This window comes from Elephantulus edwardii, unplaced genomic scaffold, assembly GCF_000299155.1.
Source record: "Elephantulus edwardii isolate Elephantulus edwardi_28Jun2011 unplaced genomic scaffold, EleEdw1.0 scaffold00028, whole genome shotgun sequence".
Taxonomy (NCBI): Eukaryota; Metazoa; Chordata; class Mammalia; order Macroscelidea; family Macroscelididae; genus Elephantulus; species Elephantulus edwardii.
The window spans coordinates 17,201,962-17,219,580 of NW_006399778.1; the positions used below are offsets into that span (position 1 = coordinate 17,201,962).

Genomic DNA, 17,619 nt, shown 5'->3' on the forward strand with positions numbered 1-17,619 from the left:
TGAATTTGTTCTTCAGTTTCTTGAGCTTAAGAAATGCTGAGCGAGTTCAGCCCTTTTGATTTTCTGACTCCAACTCCTTGCACATTGCATTGTAATATTTTACTTTGTCATCCCATGCTGCCTCTTGAAATCTTCTATTCAACTCTTTAGTATCTTGAATTCTTCCTTGTGCTTTGGCTTCTCTACACTCCAGTGCGATTTTCAGAGTCTCTTCTGACATCCATTTTAGTCTTCTCTTCCTCTTCTGTCTTTGCAATGACCATTTACACTCTTCCTGGATCCAACTTCCCAGACTAGGTTTCCGGCTACCATGCACAACCTTGAGTAAATCACAGCAAATTGTGCCTCCTCTTTGTGTGGACAATGGGGAGAGGCATGTGAAGGTCAGTCAGAGAACAAGAGGAAGAATCTTGTGTCTGGCAGAAATACGAACACAGTCCTGGTAGTGAACACTTGACCGTTTGGCCGACCCACAAAGGGTCATCAGGTTATCATGGGAAAGGGTACTGGGCCAAACTATCCCAGCACAACTGACCCGTCTCGGGACCCTAGCCACATTCCACCTGCTAGTTGCTAGCAAGCTAGGAGTAGATGCATAGAAAGAAGGAAGCAGGCCTTTTTTCCTAGAAGTTGTACTTTGTGGTTATAAAAAATATTGGCTTCTCCCTCCTCCTGCCCCCACAGTGTGATTGTCTTTGGTCTGCACAGTTATGACCTGCCCCACCCTGTCTCCCCTGGGGGTCCCTTTAGCTGGCTTCTTCACAGAGGGAGGCCACGGAGTTGGGTGGCATCTTTGGCTTGGTTCCACAATCCACACCCACTTCTTAGGAACAGTATCATGACTGCTCTGAAGCCAGGGCCGCAATCTGAGTCAGGGTGGACATGGGAAATGGGCCCTGGAATAAAGTAGGGGAGAGATGACCATGTTCTTTGAGCTCTTCTGCTGGCCCCCAAGCCTAGCCTTGGAGACATCCTCTCCTTCCCATTTCAATGTGTGTATCTTTCCAAGGGGGTGAGGAGGGTTCCTTGATACAGAGGGCACCCCATTTCCTCCTTTCTGGAGAAAGAGATCGCATTTGTGTGTTCGAGATGGCAGGCATTTGGGAGTATACTGATGATGTTATTGTCTCTTTGATTTGACTTCATGAAGAGCCATCATGTGAAGTGTAAGGCAGCCCCCCACTCTTTTCCCAGGGACATCGCAAGGCCAGGGACCAACCAGCCATTTTTCAGAAGGATCCTTCCCCATCGCTGGCAGAAAAGGGTACCAGGGCAGGAGCCCCTAGCCACTGGCACAATGAAATGCAGGGACAACAGCAGCAGAACTAGTGTAGATCTGTTTCCTGCCTTCAAGAAGAGGATTTCAGCTCTCCCTCGATTCCGACTCACTCCCAGACTATCTTTCTTTGCCCCTTGGGTGAGGTGAGGACTTGGTTGTTTTAAAAGTGTGCTTAGGACACAGTTCAGAGAGAGTCCCAGATCTCACCTGAAGCATTATGGGTTCAGGGTGTTATGATCTCCCCTTCCCCCAGTGTCCCAGGCCTCATTTTGCTCATCCCATCTCCCACGCATATGCCGTCCAGTCTGGGTTTGCAGATATTGTCAGCCTTTGAACACACCAAGTTCAGTCCCACCTCCCGGCTTTGCAGTTGCTGTTCCCTCTCCCTGGAACACCTCTCCTCTGGACCTCCCCGTACACTCGATTCCTTGTGAATCGAGTGCTAGCTCAAATGTCACTTCCTCTGAGAAGCCTTCCTTGATCACCCATTTTGTGCTACAATCACTCTCTACCTTATTTTTTTTTCCCTTTTCCAGATCTTTACTTTATATCACAAGCTAACATTTACTGAGAACTTACTAGCTCCCAGGCAGTCCTCATAAGTCCTGTGCATATTCATCCCCCATGAATTTGATAACTTGCACGTGTATAAACCTCACAACCCCATTAATTAGGGCCATCAAGAAAACAAATAGATCTGTCTTGGAGAGAGTGAAACAAGATTTCTCCTTGGAGGCTAGGATTTTGAAGCTCTACCTCACATACTTTGGGGATGTGACCAGGAGGGACCTGTCCTTGAAGGACATCATGCCCAGAAGAGTGGAGGATTGCACAGGAGAGGAAGATCCCAGTTGGGATGGATTGATACAGTAACTGGGGCAGTGGGGGTAGATGTGTAGGAATCAGTGAGACTGGCTCAGGACAGGGTGGGATTCAGAGCTGTTATACATAGGGTCGCTATGAGGAGTAGCTGACTTGACAGCGCACAACAACTGTCCTCTTTTACTGAGGGGGAAACTGACGAGGAATGTCTGTCCAAGATGGCACAGTAGTAACTGGTAGAGGTGGGATTCCGAATCAAGCATCATCAGGCCCCTAATTCTTCTACTGGACCACCTTCCTGGGGGTGTTTAGAGCGTGTCCTCCTCACTCCCTGCCCTCCTCACTCACCTCCAGCCTTGAGTCAGTGCAGTGTCCATGGTTGAGAGAATGAATGGATGGATGTGAGGGGGATACTGGTAAATGACCTCACACTAGACTGACTCTCATCCCCAGCCTCAAGGGATGAATAGGTATGGTACAGACTGTAGAAGGTCAAGGGCATGTGACCGAGCTTGGCCGGTGCTACACTTGCTCCTGAGAGAGCGGCAGCTGGTAGGGACCCAGGCCAGGTCAGGTGGCCCCATAAATTAGAACAACACTCACAGCCCTCAGCCCTAATAGGGAGTCCCTGCCAGGAGCTGCTTCAGGGCTCTGGTTTCAGGCTGGTTCCCAGGAAGAAGGGTCTAGGAGCGAGGTGTGTGAAACCACAGGACCCTGCACAGCTTAGGTCCATGAGAGTCTTCCCTATGTCCTACAAGGCCCTGAGCCAAGGCTGGAACCCAGTGATGGAGGTTTACCCCAGTGCCCACCCTCTAGCTGGATTCACAAGCAAAAAACTCTGGGGAGGCAGTTTTCAGAGGCAGCTGTCTCGTGTCTGGCCTGCCTGATCCTGGGCCCAGGGGCTTTGACTGACTCCAAACCTGCTTATACTCACCCATCAGGATGAGGGATACCAGCCTGTGGTATCCCCTCTCAAAGCCTTTGACCTGTGCCTGCAAAATTAGTAGGGGGCCCTCTTCTGAACCAGCCTCACCTACTCACTCCAATCAGGACTTTTAGGGAAGACTCTAACCTATGGATTCTCTTCTCTGAAGCGAGAATCAGGACAAGAGCTCAGAGAGCCTGAGTTTACCTTCCAGCTCCATTACCACCCCTGAGACTTGAAGCAAATGCCCAACCTCAGCATATCCATGTGTAAAATGGGCTGACATGGAGTTATTGAATGGATGGACTGAGGTCCATGTGCGTCGAGGGCTTGTACAGGGCCCAGCACATATCAGTGCTGAGAACTTGCCATGTATTACTTTAGCGTATTTTATGATATTATTGAGACAAGTAATAAAGAGACATAATCTCTGCCCTCAAAGTGTTCATAACTTTACAGAAGTGAGCAATATTTGTTGAGTGTTATTTGAAGCAGTAGCAAAAGGAGAGAAGAGTTTAGACTGTGTGATCTGAGAAAACTTCCTGGAAGAAGTGATAACTGGACTGGTCTTGGAGGATGGGATTCAGAGTGAGACCATAGACATGCCATGTGGTTCAGAAGGAGCAAAGGCACCACAACAGGAAAGGCATGGCCAGACATGTAAGGCTGGTGGGTCAATGAGGCTGAACCAGGGGCTCGGATGTTGAACTTTGATCCTTAAGTAATAGAGATTCAGTGGAGGATAGGAGTTGTTGCTGTTATATGCCATCAAGTCATTTGTGACTCATAGCAACCCTATGTACAACAGACCTAAACCCTGCTTTATCCTGTGCCAATCTTATTGTCTAGGACAAAGCTACCCCCATTACCCCAGTCACTGAATCAATCCATCTCATCCAGGGTCTTCCCCTCTTGCACCGTTCTTCCACCCTCCCAAGCATGACGTCCTTCTTCAAGGACTGGTCCCTCCTTACAACATGTCCAAAGTATGTCAGACAAAGCCTCAGAATACTTGTCTCCAAGAGCCTGCTTTCACCCTCTCCAGGACGAAGGTGTTTGTTCTCCTGGCAGTCCATGGTATATTCAATACTCTTCTCACCACAGCTTGAGCACCATAGCTCAAAGGCATCGATTCTTCTGTCAAGAGTAAGCATAAATTAGCTTGTTTCTTCTCAGAGAAAAACACTGAGGCATTTAGAGGCACTAGTGAGAGGGGCTGCTGAGGTTCCTGGCTGGAAGGAGGAGGCTACCTGACACAGATGTCATAATTTTGCCTACACAATGCCCTCTGTGCTCCAGCCACGACCATAACGAGCACCATGCATGACACCTAGGCTGGAATCACTCGAGCCTGGAATCACCCTAGCCTGGCCTTTCGTTCCTCACTCACTCCATCTCCTCAAAGGTGTTAGCCATGGGTTTGCAGGCCAAGCTGTCACTCACAACTCTCCCCTCATGCTCCTTCAGAGACCTGAAGGCAGGATGTAACCACCAGACTGCCAAGAACTGGGGTGACCCTAGGAGTGAACCCTGACTGGTGTGAATGACACCTAGGACAGGTGGACAAACTGAGAGCCACATGCCAACTAGGAACACTCCTGTCATGCCTTGAGTCTGGGCCATCCCAGTCCTGGAAAGCCAAGCTGGTAACCTTCCCCACTGGATAATGACCAGAGAGGCTGGTTGACTCCCCAGAGGTCACAAAGCATTCCTGGGGCTGAGCAGATGTGAAGTCACAGAATTCCCTTGGATTGGGGTTTAATGGGCTTAGTATAGCCCAATCTATATGTCCGTTGTAAATTAATTGCTTTAGGAAAATCAGCTATCAGGGACCTCTCCAGAGTGCTGAAGAGCAACATTGTCAGTCTAGAGACTAAGGTGTGCCTGATCCAAGCCGTAGTCTTCACAATTACTTGCTATGCATCAGAGAGTTATACAATTACTAAGGATGATAGAAGAATGTCTTTGAGTTGTGGTATTAGAGAAGAGTATTGAACATACTATGGGCTGCCAAAATAACAAACAGACCTGTTCTGGAGAGGGTGAAACCAACTGCTCCTTGGAGGCAAAGATTTTGAAGTTATGTCTCACTTACTTTGGGCATGTTGCAGGAGGGTCCAGTCCTTGGAGAAGGACATCATGCTTGAAGGGTGGAGGGTCAGTACAGAAGACCCTGGGTGAGATGGATTGACTCAGTAACTGGAATAAGGGAGGTAGGCGTGTCAGAGTCAGTGAGACTGGCTCAGGACAGGACAGGGTTCAGAGCTGTTGTACACAGGGTCACTATACATCACAAGCAACTCAATGGTACATAACAACAACAACATATGTCTGTCACTATTCTCCGGGTCTTTTTCAAAGCATTTTTTTTTACACCAGCCAGTCAGCCATCTGTCTCCATGTCCACAGCCAACAAGCTGTCCCAAGCCACCATCATCGTTCACCTTGACAGCTGCAGTTGCCTCCCCACCGGTTTCTCCACTTCCGCTATTGCTGTCCTGACACCTGTTCCACCACCCTGCACCTGGATGATCCATTCACAGAACAGAAAGGATCATGTCACCTGCTTAGAAACCTCTGATGATCTCACAACTCTCAGGAGAAAAACCAAATCCTCCCTATTATCCATCACTTCTCCGCCTGGCCCCTCCTTCCCCTGGTTCCAAACCCTGCCTTCCTTGCGGTTTCTTGCAGGTGCTGAACTAGTTTCCGCCTTCCAAGCTTGTGTGGAAAGCTTGACCAGTTCTGCCCTTCTTCCTCTCCTTTCTCTGTCCAGTTAAGCAACACTCAAAGTGTGGTCCCCAGACCAGCAACAAGATCAGAGTTTATTAGAAATGCAGATGCTCTGGCTCTACCCCAAACCTGCTGAGTCAGAAACTCTGCGGTAGATGCAAAAAAAGCAAGGGCTGCATGGGGACAGTCATATCTGAGCCTTACCAACTTCACAAAGAGGAACTGACCCCATCAACAACATCCACAAACACAAAATCAAGTCCCATGAGGTCAGACATGTCTGGCATTCTCCTGCACCTTTTTTTACTCATTCCAACACCAATCTTGGTGCTTTAATGGGTCAAAAATCCTGTGTGATGGCTCACAGACCATATTTAGCTTAATAGTAGAATACACTCACTCAGTCACGATAGCTTCCTATATGTGCTCACAGGCACCTCAGCTTTGAGCTGTGAAGCCTTAGGCCAATGTTACAAAGTTGTCAGACCTGCCAGTTGTGGCTGCCACTCCCACCTCCTAGAACTCCAACAAACTTGGACCTCGGCTCTTAGCTCTGATTCTGTCATGGGTAGCCAGGACTCTGGTCCTCTGCTTCAGCCGTGGCTGCTGTGCTGTATGTCACAATGAGTCGTAGTCAACTTGACAGCACATAACAACAACAGCTTGTTGTCTTTCTCTCTCATTAGAGTATAACCTCAATGGATTCAAGAAGCGTTATCTCCACATTATTATGATATTTAACATAACATCTAAGGAACCCTGGTAGCACAATGGATTAGACATTTAACTACTAACCAGAAGGTCTGCGATTCGACTCAACCTCAGAAGAAAAATTAGGTAGTCTGTGTCTGTCAAATGTACCACCTTGGAAACCCTGTGGGGTAGTTTTATTCAGTCCTGCAGGGTCCCTGTGAATCAGAATCAACTCAAACCACAGTGGCTTTCGGTTTGGGGTTTGTTTCATTTCATAATATATTATCTTGGGACCAGTCTATCCCTAGCACATAACACCTGGCATACAGTAAATGCTTAATAAATGTGTGTTAAATAAACAAGGAACTAACTGCCACATAGAAAAATAAATATTAGGACAAATAAAATCGAGTTAAGGCTTCAAGAAGGGATGGGCATTTCTAGAGAAGTCACAGGAAAGCATTGCTGGTGGAAGGAATTATGTGCTATCAAGTTGCCTTTGACTAATAGTGACCCTATGAACAACAGATCTGACCCTTGGCCTAGCCTCTGCTACCCTCATCTTCTCTGCCCTGCACAAGCCCATTGTGATTGTCACTGTCTGCCCCTCTAGTGGAGAGTCTTATTCCTGTCTGCTGACCCTGTTTCCCCAGCATGATGTCTCTCTCCAAGGACTGATTCCTTCTAAAAATGTGCCCAAAGTAGGTGGGGCAAAGTTTCACCATCCTTACATCAAAGGAACACTCTGGTTGCACTTCCTTTTTTATTTTTTTGTTAGTCCATGAGACATCAATCCTCTTTGCCACTGCCACAATTCAAGTGACTTGATTCTTCTTCTGCCATCCTTATTCGTTGTCCTACTTTGAGATGCGTAAGAAGAAATTGAAAAGATCCTGGCTTGGATCAGTTACACCTTAGTCTTTAAACTGACACCTCTGTTCTGTTCTTTAATACTTCTTTATTTCTTGACTACTGGTATCAAGGGTATTTATTGGTTGTGGATGCAACACAATGTGCTAAAGTGAAATTCTTGACAACTCCCATCTTCTCTCCATCTATCATGATGTTGCCTATTGGTCCAGTAGGGAGGGGGTTTATTTTCTCGATGAGGAGATGTATTGAAGGCTGTAGTCTTTAATCTTTTGCAGCAAGTGCTTCAAGTCCTCTTCATTTTCAATAAGCAAGATTGTGTCATATGCATAACACAGATTGTTGATGAGTTTTCCTCCAATCCTGATGCCACATCCTTCTTCATACAGCCCAACTGTTTATTTGCTTAGCATACAGATGGAGTAGGTATAGAGAAAAGATGCAACCCTGACATACACCCTTTCTGATTTTAAGCCATGTAGGTGTTCCCTTGCTCTTTTCAGACAACTGCTTCTTTGTCTAGGTACAGGTTTTACATGAGCACAATTACGTGTTCTAGGATTCCCATTCTTCTCAATGTTATAATGTGTTATGATCCAAAGAGTCAAATGCCTTTACATAATCAGTAAAACACAAGTAAACATCTTTCTGATCTTCTCTGCTTTCAGCCAGAATCCACTTGACATCAGCATGATGTCCTTTGTGCCACAGCTTTTTCTGAATCTAGCATAAATTTCTGGTAGTTCCCTGATAATATACTATTCCAGCCATTTTTAAATAATCTTCAGCAAGATTTTATTTGCTAGTGATATTAGTATTGTTCAATAATTTCCACAGAATTATTCAATAATTCCGTTGGATCACCTGTTTTAGAAATGGGAACAAATATGGGCCTCTTCCAGTCAGTGGTCAGATTGCTGTCATCCATATTGTTAGCAGAACTGATGAGCTGGGCTGCATCTGTCTCCTGAAAAATCTAAATTGGTATTCCATCAGTTCCTGGGGCCTTATTTTTTTGCCAATGCCTTCAGCGCAGCTTGAACTCCTTCCTTCATTATCACTGATGATATGCTACTTCCTGAAATGATTCCGTATCTATCAATTCTTTTTGGTACAGTGATTCTGTGTATTCCCTTCATCTTTAGTTGCTTCCTGCATCATTCAAGTTTGCCCACAGAAACTTTCAGTATTGCAACTCAAGGCTTGGATTTGTTCTTTAGTTCTTTCAGCTTGAAAACTACTCAGAATATTCTTCTATTTTGGCTTCCTAACTCCAGCTCCTTTCACATTTCTTTATAATAGTTGGCTTTCGCTTCTGGAGCTGCCCTTTGAAATCTGTAGTTCTCCTACGTCAGCATTCTTCCACCTTGCTTTGGCTTCTTGACATTCCAATGCAAATTTCAGAGTCTCTTCTGATATCCACATCCATCTTTTCTTTCTTCCGTGTGTTTGGCATGACCTTTTGCTTTCTTCATGGCTGATGTCCTTGTTATCATTCCACAACTCTCGAGGTCTTCAGCACTAGTGTTCAATGCATCAAATCTATTCTTAAGATGGATTTTTTAATTCAGTCAAGAGCATAATTTGGTTCTCATGGACGTGAACTTGGTAAAGGAATAAAATATGGGAAAATGTATGGGGAGGAGAAAGAATGCTGGGAGCTTAAGTGGTGCCAAGAGTTGCAGGGAATGAGTCTGGAGAGTCCAGTTGAGGTGCACTGGCCGAATGCCACTGGTCAAACACTCGCTGAAGCGCTTGCATTTTACTGTGCTGGTAGATCACTGAGGAGACACTGAGTATTTTCAAGCAAAGAAATTATTTTATTTCTTCTTTTTTTTGCGGGGGGGGGGGAATCGTGGTTGTTTTGCTGATATAATGTGAAAAGCCAAGAGTGACAGTTTCATTTGTTCACTTATTCACAGACTAGGAATTAAATTTGGCCATGGTGGGCAGAGTCGGCCTGGCCCAGGGACTGGCAGCCCATCCTGTGCACACTATCTTCAGCCTCTTTCCAAAAAAGCAAAGATTTCACAATCACCAGCACCCCACACACACTCCGTTGCGCTCATGCTGCCCCAGACTCCTCCCACAGCCTGCAGCCCCTGGCTCTGTGGTTTCTGTGGGGGATTCTGAGAAGCTCTTCCTGGAGGGAGGCAGCCAACCAGCTCCATCAAGGACAATGGGTGCCTTTGTTACTTCTGCCAGGGCTGCTCCAAGAATAGCTGTTTGCTCAGCTTGGATGGGACTGGGACTTGTGATGGGCGGGTGTGGGGCTTTCAAGCTCAAATGCTGGGCCAGGCATAAACCCCCGAAACTGTAAGGTCTTGGGTTTCTCTTTAGCTCAGAGGAATAAAAGTGGGCACAAAAAACCATTTACAGCAAATCCTAAGGATTTTCAAGAGTCCAGTTCTTAAGAGGACCTCATATGAATTGGTAAAGAATTTTTTTTTTTAAATAGCCTTGTTTGTGAAGGCCCAATGTCTAAAACCAAAGCGGGTGTGGGGCTGAGCAGAAAAGACCTCAACCTCTCAGCGCCCCATCCACATTCCTGCAGCTCAGGCCGCTCCTGGCGCCCCAGACAGATGACAGCTTGCGCAGGGCCAGCCAGGAAGATGGGCAAAGTTGAGATTTACACTTGGGAATGTTTCCCACACCTGAATTCACCATTTTCCAGACTCACAAATTTTCCCTAAACTACCTTCTACCTGTGGTACGCAGTACCTGAAAACGGCTCTTTAAACTGACCCACGTTTCCCTTATTTTGAACAATAACTAGGAAGCCATAAAAAGACAGTGCAGTTAATGCACTAAATATATGACTCTTCTTCTGGTGTCCCTAGTAGAACAAACTGTTAACCGCTCAACTGTTACCTGAAAGGCTGGAGCTCACCCACAAGGGCCTGGAATTACCTCATTAAGGGAGGCATCGCACCGCCTTCCCCTCACTGTGGGCAGGGCCAGCCGGCGAAACCTCCCCGTGGGTGGAGATGACCCCCCACCCCCACTGCAAGGCTTAGTGAGGCAAAGCCCACCCCCTCCTGGCCCCGCCCCCGTACCCTCCTACAACCCCTTCCTATTGGTTAACGGAGACACTCCTTTTAGACCAATAGCTGGTGTCTCCGCTCCAGAGGCTCGGACAGGGGTGGAGTAGAATGAGTTACACTGTGCATTGAGTACCTAATACACACCTGCTTGACAACCCCTTTCTCTGGCACTGGGACATTTGCCGCAGACCCTTGGGTTGTTTCGCTGTCATTCCCAGTGACAACATCAGGGAGGGCAGCCAGCACCTCTCTAATAATGCCATTGACCTTAAAAGAAAAGCCTAGTGGTCTTGTTCTAAAAATCGGTCATTGAAAATCACGTGCGGCACAGCTATAATCATCTGGTACATAAAGCTGCCTTTGTGTTGACATTTTTATCCATTTGCCACCTAAGAGCACCCCCATGCCCGGCGGTACCCACGCCTCTTTGGGAAATACTCACTGGATGCTCTGAAAGGCTCCTCATCAATTGGGCTCAGTCCCATGCTTTTTGTTGGCTGTGTCATACCCTTCCTGGACCAGATTCTGGGAAGGATGAGAGGGGAAGGATGTGAAGGATGGAGGATATGAGTAGGCTGTGCCCTCAAAGAAAACCAAATAGCCACACACTCATTGCCATGTCAATTCCAGTTCTTGGTGATGCTGTGTGTTACACACTGGAACTGCTCTGCTGGGTTTTCTTAGCTACAATCCTTATGGGAGCCTTTCTTCCATGGGTCAAAACTGCCAACCTTTAGGTTAACAGTCCATTGCCAAAAGTTTGTACCACCCAGGGACCTTGGGTCTTACCCCTGAGGTTGGAAGGATGGCAGGGGGGTGATAAATAATCCAGAGGAAGAAGGTAATGCTTAGCAGCAGCATCAGACAGGACAACCCTGCTCTGCGCTGAGTGAGGAATGAGGTCTGTGTGGATGGGAAGAGGTTGGTTGGCCAGTGTGAGTGATCACCTTTTGGCTTAGAAGTGGGCAACTGAACACTTGATCCCTTCAGAAATTCAACAAGAATGAACTTGAACCCAGACCTTCTGCATATGTGTCCGCAGTCCCTGGTTTGCCCAGACTCTGTGCCCCACCATGGTGAGTGTAGATAGATGTCAAAAGGCTCTGTTTGACTCCTCAGCTTATGTTCAATAGGGGTAGGTATAGTTAGAGGGATTACATCTCTCACTGTCCCCATGATGGGAGGTGGCAAAGTGGCTCTGGGGTTTCCTTTTTTTTTAACTAAACTTCTTTACCAAAACTGGGAAGGAGTTGCCTCCAACCCTCTTGCCCATTCCAATGACCAGTGGTCTCCATCAGATCTTTTTGCAGGGTATAGCCCACACCAGAGAGATCCTGCCAGACTCACACTCACAGCCTAGGCTTCCCCTGGGTTCTAACCACTACACTGCTGAAAATCTAGACCAGTGGTTCTCAAAGTGTGGTCCCTGTAGCCACAGCATCAACAGCACCAGAAATACGTTAAGTGTAAATTCTTGCCCCTACACCTAAAATCTGAAATACTGGGGTGGAGTTCCTTCCTTGCCCCCAAACCCCAACTGTTATCCAATGATTCCAACTGACATGTGTCAGACTGGGACAGTGTTCCACAGTGTTTTCAGTGGCTGATTTTTTCTGAAGGAGATCTCCAAGCCTTTCTTCCAAGGCACATGACGGTAGAGTCCAACCACTAACATTTCAGATAATAGCCAATTGCATTACAGTATTTGCACCACCGAGGGATGCCAGCAGACTCTGGTTTTAAAAACTCACCAGGTCCTATTGATACTGCTCCTAAACTGTGGGGTCAGTGGTCTCAAACTTTTAGGCAATCCTAGTCACTAATTCCATCCTGACCTTCCCCCACCTGCAAATCATGCCAGGTAGACTTTCTGGTTGCACATTTTCCTCCCACAGGACAGAGCAGGGTTCAGAGATGTTGTATATAAGGTCGTTATGAGTTGCAAGGAACTCGGCACATAACAACAATAACATAACAACACCACCCCCACCCCCAGTTCATTGTTGTATGATTTCCTCCCTTCCTCACTCCCACCCCAGTTCACTTTGCTATGTGCCTCTTATTCTGGACTGTTGTCATACAAATAATGCCTAATCATATAATCAGGTAGACTTTCTGGGCATGAGAAATCTAAAAAGTCTATACAGACTTTTTTTTAAATGAAGATTTAAACAGCCTAGATCATTCTGCTGTCTAGCCACAGCTGAGAAAGCTACTCAGGAACCCAGGAGGCATCAGGAGCTCAAAATAGCAAGCTTTGCCCGTGTGTTAAACCCCAAAGCACATGAGAATTCCACCTAAACCCTCTGAGCCTCTTTGGCCTTTGGGAACCTTCAGGCCCGGGGCAGGGCTCAGACGTGTTAGCTCTGGGCACCTTATCCCTCTCCTTTCTCTTTCCCTCCTATTATATCTCCTTAAGCCAAAGAGACCAATTAATTCTCTGCTCTCAAGTCTTGCTGGCTTTTCAGGAATTCCAAATGTATTTGCCTTTCCATGGGAAGCCACCTTTGAGCTCCAAGAATTGAGCCTCTGAAGGTCAATCCCAGGCCAAGGAAGCAGGAGGGGATCTGTGGGGCAAAGCCACCATCCCTTCTCCTTTACGTCTCCATCCTGTGAGCACAGCTCTCTGATGCCAGCCTGTCCACCTCCATCCAAGTTCTTCTAGGTTTTAGCTTAGAGACACTGGGCAAGGCTTGGGAGGCAAGATTAAAGGCTCATTTCTGAGTCTCTGTTCTTTGTGGACAAATTCATTTCTGTTTCTGCTCCTTAGTCACCTACCACCAAGTACCCATCAAGGCACTTGACATATTAGTCAAAAGAGAGGCATGAAAACTAGATAGTGCCTGGTTACCACCACTGACCACTCTAAAGGGATCAGAGTAGAAGACCCTGAATAGAGTGACCGGAAAATGTGAAACAACATTCAAAAAACAGGAAAATGGCCAGGCTCCCTAGCTCAATAGAAATTGGAGGAACCCCCAAGACTATGGCCCTTAAGCTGTGGAATCCCTAAGACTACTCACTCCCATGTCTCAACTTGAGCAGTTCACAGCCTTGGAAACCCAATGGAGGATCAGCTATGAGTTGCTTCTGACTCAACAGCAATGAGGGACTGATTGAACATGGCTCAATTTTCAGCCAAATGATAGACCAGTCTCTAAGGTGACCGATAACATCAGAAAGTCAAACAGTCAAGCAGATAAGGTTAGAAAAAAAAAAAAAGACACGTAACATTTGTCCAGAGATAAAGCTTAGAAGGCTGTAAGGGATAGGACAGAAGAGTTAGTGGAAAGAAGACTCACAGGGAGAGAAGGGGAAGAGTGGTGTGCCATTGCATTGTGAGTATTGTAATATCTAAAAGCCAAATATATAGTTGAGTGGAAAGCCAATCTGCTTTGTAAAGTTTTGCTTAAATAACAGCTTAATTATAAAGAATATATACTCACTGCTTTGAGTCAAACCCTTTGGATTTCTAAGGCTGTAAATCTTTAGAGAAGACAGCTTAGCTTTCTCTGAAGGAGCAGTGATTCTAATCACTGACCTTTCAGTTAGCAGTGAAATCTATGACATGCTATGCCACCTGAGCTATATAGTTCTCTGGGTGTGTATACACATGCACGCACACACACACGTGTATGTGTATATATATCATTAATGGTGGTGGTGGTGGTATGCACCATCAGGTTGGAAAAAAACTCATGGCTGACCCTCCAGCAGATTTTCAGAGGCAGTAAATCACAAGGGAGGAAATTGCCCATTGTTCTCACAAAGAGCAGCTGGAGGGTTCAAACCACCCACCTTTGGGTTGGCAGTGGAACTCTTTACCCACTAGGCCACCAGAACACCCAATAAATAGGAAAGAGAAAAATTATTTTAATTGTGATTTTTTCACTTTTTTAAATTTTAATCAAGATTTTATTTTAAGTTTATAAAGATCTTGGATTTTGATTCGTTCATTGTTGCATATTTTCTTCCCTGTTCCCCTCCCCCTCAGTTCATTTTTCTTTAGAAAAAAAGTTCTTTCATTGTTATACAGTTTCCCCCACAGACCAATTTACTATGCAGCTTTTATTCTGGACTCTTATCACACCAATACCGAAAGTTTACAGAAAGTTAGATTTTCATTCATTTGTTGTTGCACATTTTACCCCCCCTTCCTCTCTTTCCTCTCTCCCAGTTCACTTTTCTTTTTTTAATTCATTCATTTTTGCACAATTACCTCCCTCCCCCTTCCCAGTCCTCTTTGCAATATACCTATTATTCTGGGCTGTTGTCGCATGTATAATGCCTAATCATATATTCCTTTTAAACAATGAAAAAATTTTTTAAATGGAGAGAAATAAAATTCTGATGCCCAGGCGAGAGTAAGTTGATGTTAATGGTGGTGGTGGTGGTGGTTGTTAGGTGCTGTCGAGTCACCTGCGACTCATAGCAACTCTATGTACAACAGACCTAAATCCTGCTCTATTCTGTGCCAATCTGATTGTCTCCGACACACCTATCCCCATTACTCCAGTCACAGAATCAATCCATCTCACCCAGGGTCTTCCTCCCTTACACTGTCCCTCCACCCTCCCGAGCATGATATCCTTCTCCAAGGACTGGCCCCTCCTTGCAACATTCCAAAGTATGTCAGACAGAGCTTCAGAATCCTTGCTTCCAAGGAGCAGCCTGGCTTCACCCTCTCTAGGACAAACCTGTTTGTTCTCCTATCAGGCCATAGTCTACTCAATATTCTTCTCCAGCACCACAGCTCAAAGGCATCAATTCTCCTTCTATCATCCCTTGTCATTGTCCAGCTTTCCAATACATAGCAAGTAATTGCAAAGACCAAGGCCTGGATCAGGTGCACCTTAGTCTCCAGACTGCCATCATTGCTCTTCATACTTCGGAGAGGTCTCTGTAAGCAGACTAGTATTGTGTAAAAGGATCGGGCATAACTTGAAGAATATAATCAAAATCACTGAATTACATAGAAAGAAATTGTTGGATTGGCTTATCTTTTCTATATTTTTACCATCATAAAAAAGGAACCTTGGTAAAGGATTCAGATACCCCTGTCTGAATAAAAATCTCCTGGTCCTTTTTGCAAACATTCTGACTCAGAAGGTAAAAGATTATTACTGAAATCTGTATTTTCAACAAGTACTTTCCTATCACCAGGTAATGGCTATGGATTGCAGCATGTTTCTGCAGGTGTCCCCTCCCTTATCCCTATTGTCCTGTCTATACCAAGGCCCCCCATGACCACTTTCTCCTCTGTCCCTACAGTGCAGCCCCAGCTGGAGCCCAAACCTTCAGTCTGAAGCACTCGGAGCGGGTGCAGGTGGAGGTGGTGTGTGATGGACAAGCCGAGGAGGTGGCCACCAACGGCAAACAGCGGTGGCCTCTCTCACCCAGCACCACACTGAGGGTCACCATGGCCCAGGCGAGCACTGAGGCCAGCAGTGACAAGGTACTACTGAGGAGGGAGACCCGGTGGCTGCAAGGGCCAGGCTGCTAGGCAGGTCATTGTACCAGCACTGCCCAATGAGGACAGAAAGCAAAACATATGTCCTTTCCCATTAGCTAATGAAATTAACTTCACCACTTACTTTTACCTAAATCCATGAATCAAAATATTATCATTTCAAGTTGCCATCAAGATGAAAAATTAACAAGGTGGCTTACATTAATCATACGGTGTTTCTACTTAAGCACATTTCACTTTGTTGTTGTTGTTTACCTTAGAGTTGGAACCGACCCATAGCTGACCCTCCAGCGTGTTTTCAGAGACAGTTAATCACTGCCCATCCTTCCAGAGAGCAGCTGGTGGCCTCGAACCTTGTGCCTTCAGGATAGCAGTGCAACTTCTTGCCACTAGGGCACCAGAGTTTGCACCTTTTATGTACTCAGTAACCACACAGGGGAGGTGGCTGCCGTGTTGGACTGCACAGCATTGGCCCTGGGTCAATGGCTTCATGCTCAGAGGTGACGTCAACTTGACACCTAGCTCACAGCATCACAGCAACCATGTGCACAGTGGAAGGAAACACTACCTGGTCCTGCCCATCCTCACAGTCATTCCTGTTTGGGCCCATTGTTGCAGCCACTGTCTCAGTCCCTCTCATGGAGAGTCCTCCTGTCTATCACTCACCTTGTACTTGACGGAGCATCATGTCCTTCTCCTTCTATAGAAAAGAGTCTTGAACATATCATGGACCACCAAGAAAACAAATAGGTTTGTCTTGAGAGGGTGAAACCATGTTTCTCCTTGGAGACAAAGATTTTGAAGCTCCATCTCAGATACTTTGGGCATGTGGCCAGGAGCGACTGTTTCTTGGAGAAGGACATCATGCTTGGAAGGGTGGAGGGACAGTGCAGGAGAGGAAGATCCCAGATGAGATGGATTGATACAGTAACTGGGGCAATGAGGGTAGGTGTGTCGGAATTAGTGAGACTGGCTCAGGACAGCGCAGGCTTCAGAGATGCTGCACACAGTATGGGTTGTGACTCGATAGCACATAACAACAATGTCCTTCTCCAGGAACTGGTTTGTCCTGATAGTATGTGCAAAGTATGTGAGATAATACCTTAACATCCTCACTTCTAAGACATTTTCTGGGACACTTCTTCCCAGAGCTGTTCATTTCTCTGGCAGTCCATGGTGTATTCAATATGCTTTTACACTGTCTTAATTCAAAGAAAACATCAACTCTTTTCCCCCCTTACTTACTCATTGTCCAACTTTCATAGACATATGAGACAATTGAAGTTTCATAGCTTGAAACCTGGACCCTTAGTCCTCAAGATGCCAACTTTGCTTTTTAACATTTGTTTTTTTCTTTCCTTGTGTACCATTGAATCAGATCTGACTAGTACAGGAGGAGATGGCCCCTCCTTCTCCAGCGGAGTATCTGGTGGATTCAAACCATGCGGTTTCGGGATTACAGCACAGCTTCTTGCCACTAGGCCACCAGAGCTCCCTGCTTTATAACATTTTGAAGAAGTTTTTTACAGCTGATTTGCCTGATGCAGAGAGTCATTTGATTTTTTTTTTTTTTTACAGAATGGTGTGTAGGTAGACAGTGTTGTTGCTGTGTAGCATAGAGTTAGACCGACCCATAGTTGACCCTCCAGTGGGTTTTCAAGGGCAATTAATATCACAGGCAGAGATTGCCCATCCTTCTGTGTAGCAGCTGGTGGGTTCGAAATGCGCGCCTTCAGGATTGCAGCACAGCTTCTTGCTACTAGGCCACTCAAGCTCATCATTT

General features: G+C 46.1%; 1 protein-coding gene across 1 annotated transcript in view; it reads left to right on the forward strand.

Annotated features, from left to right (window-relative positions):
• Window positions 1-17,619, forward strand: part of PADI2 (peptidyl arginine deiminase, type II) — a 65,087-nt gene that overhangs the window by 6,660 nt on the left and 40,808 nt on the right. The window contains exon 2 of the mRNA XM_006883602.1: window positions 15,638-15,821. Coding sequence (XP_006883664.1) covers window positions 15,638-15,821 — 184 coding nt within the window. The remainder of the gene's footprint in view (window positions 1-15,637; window positions 15,822-17,619) is intronic.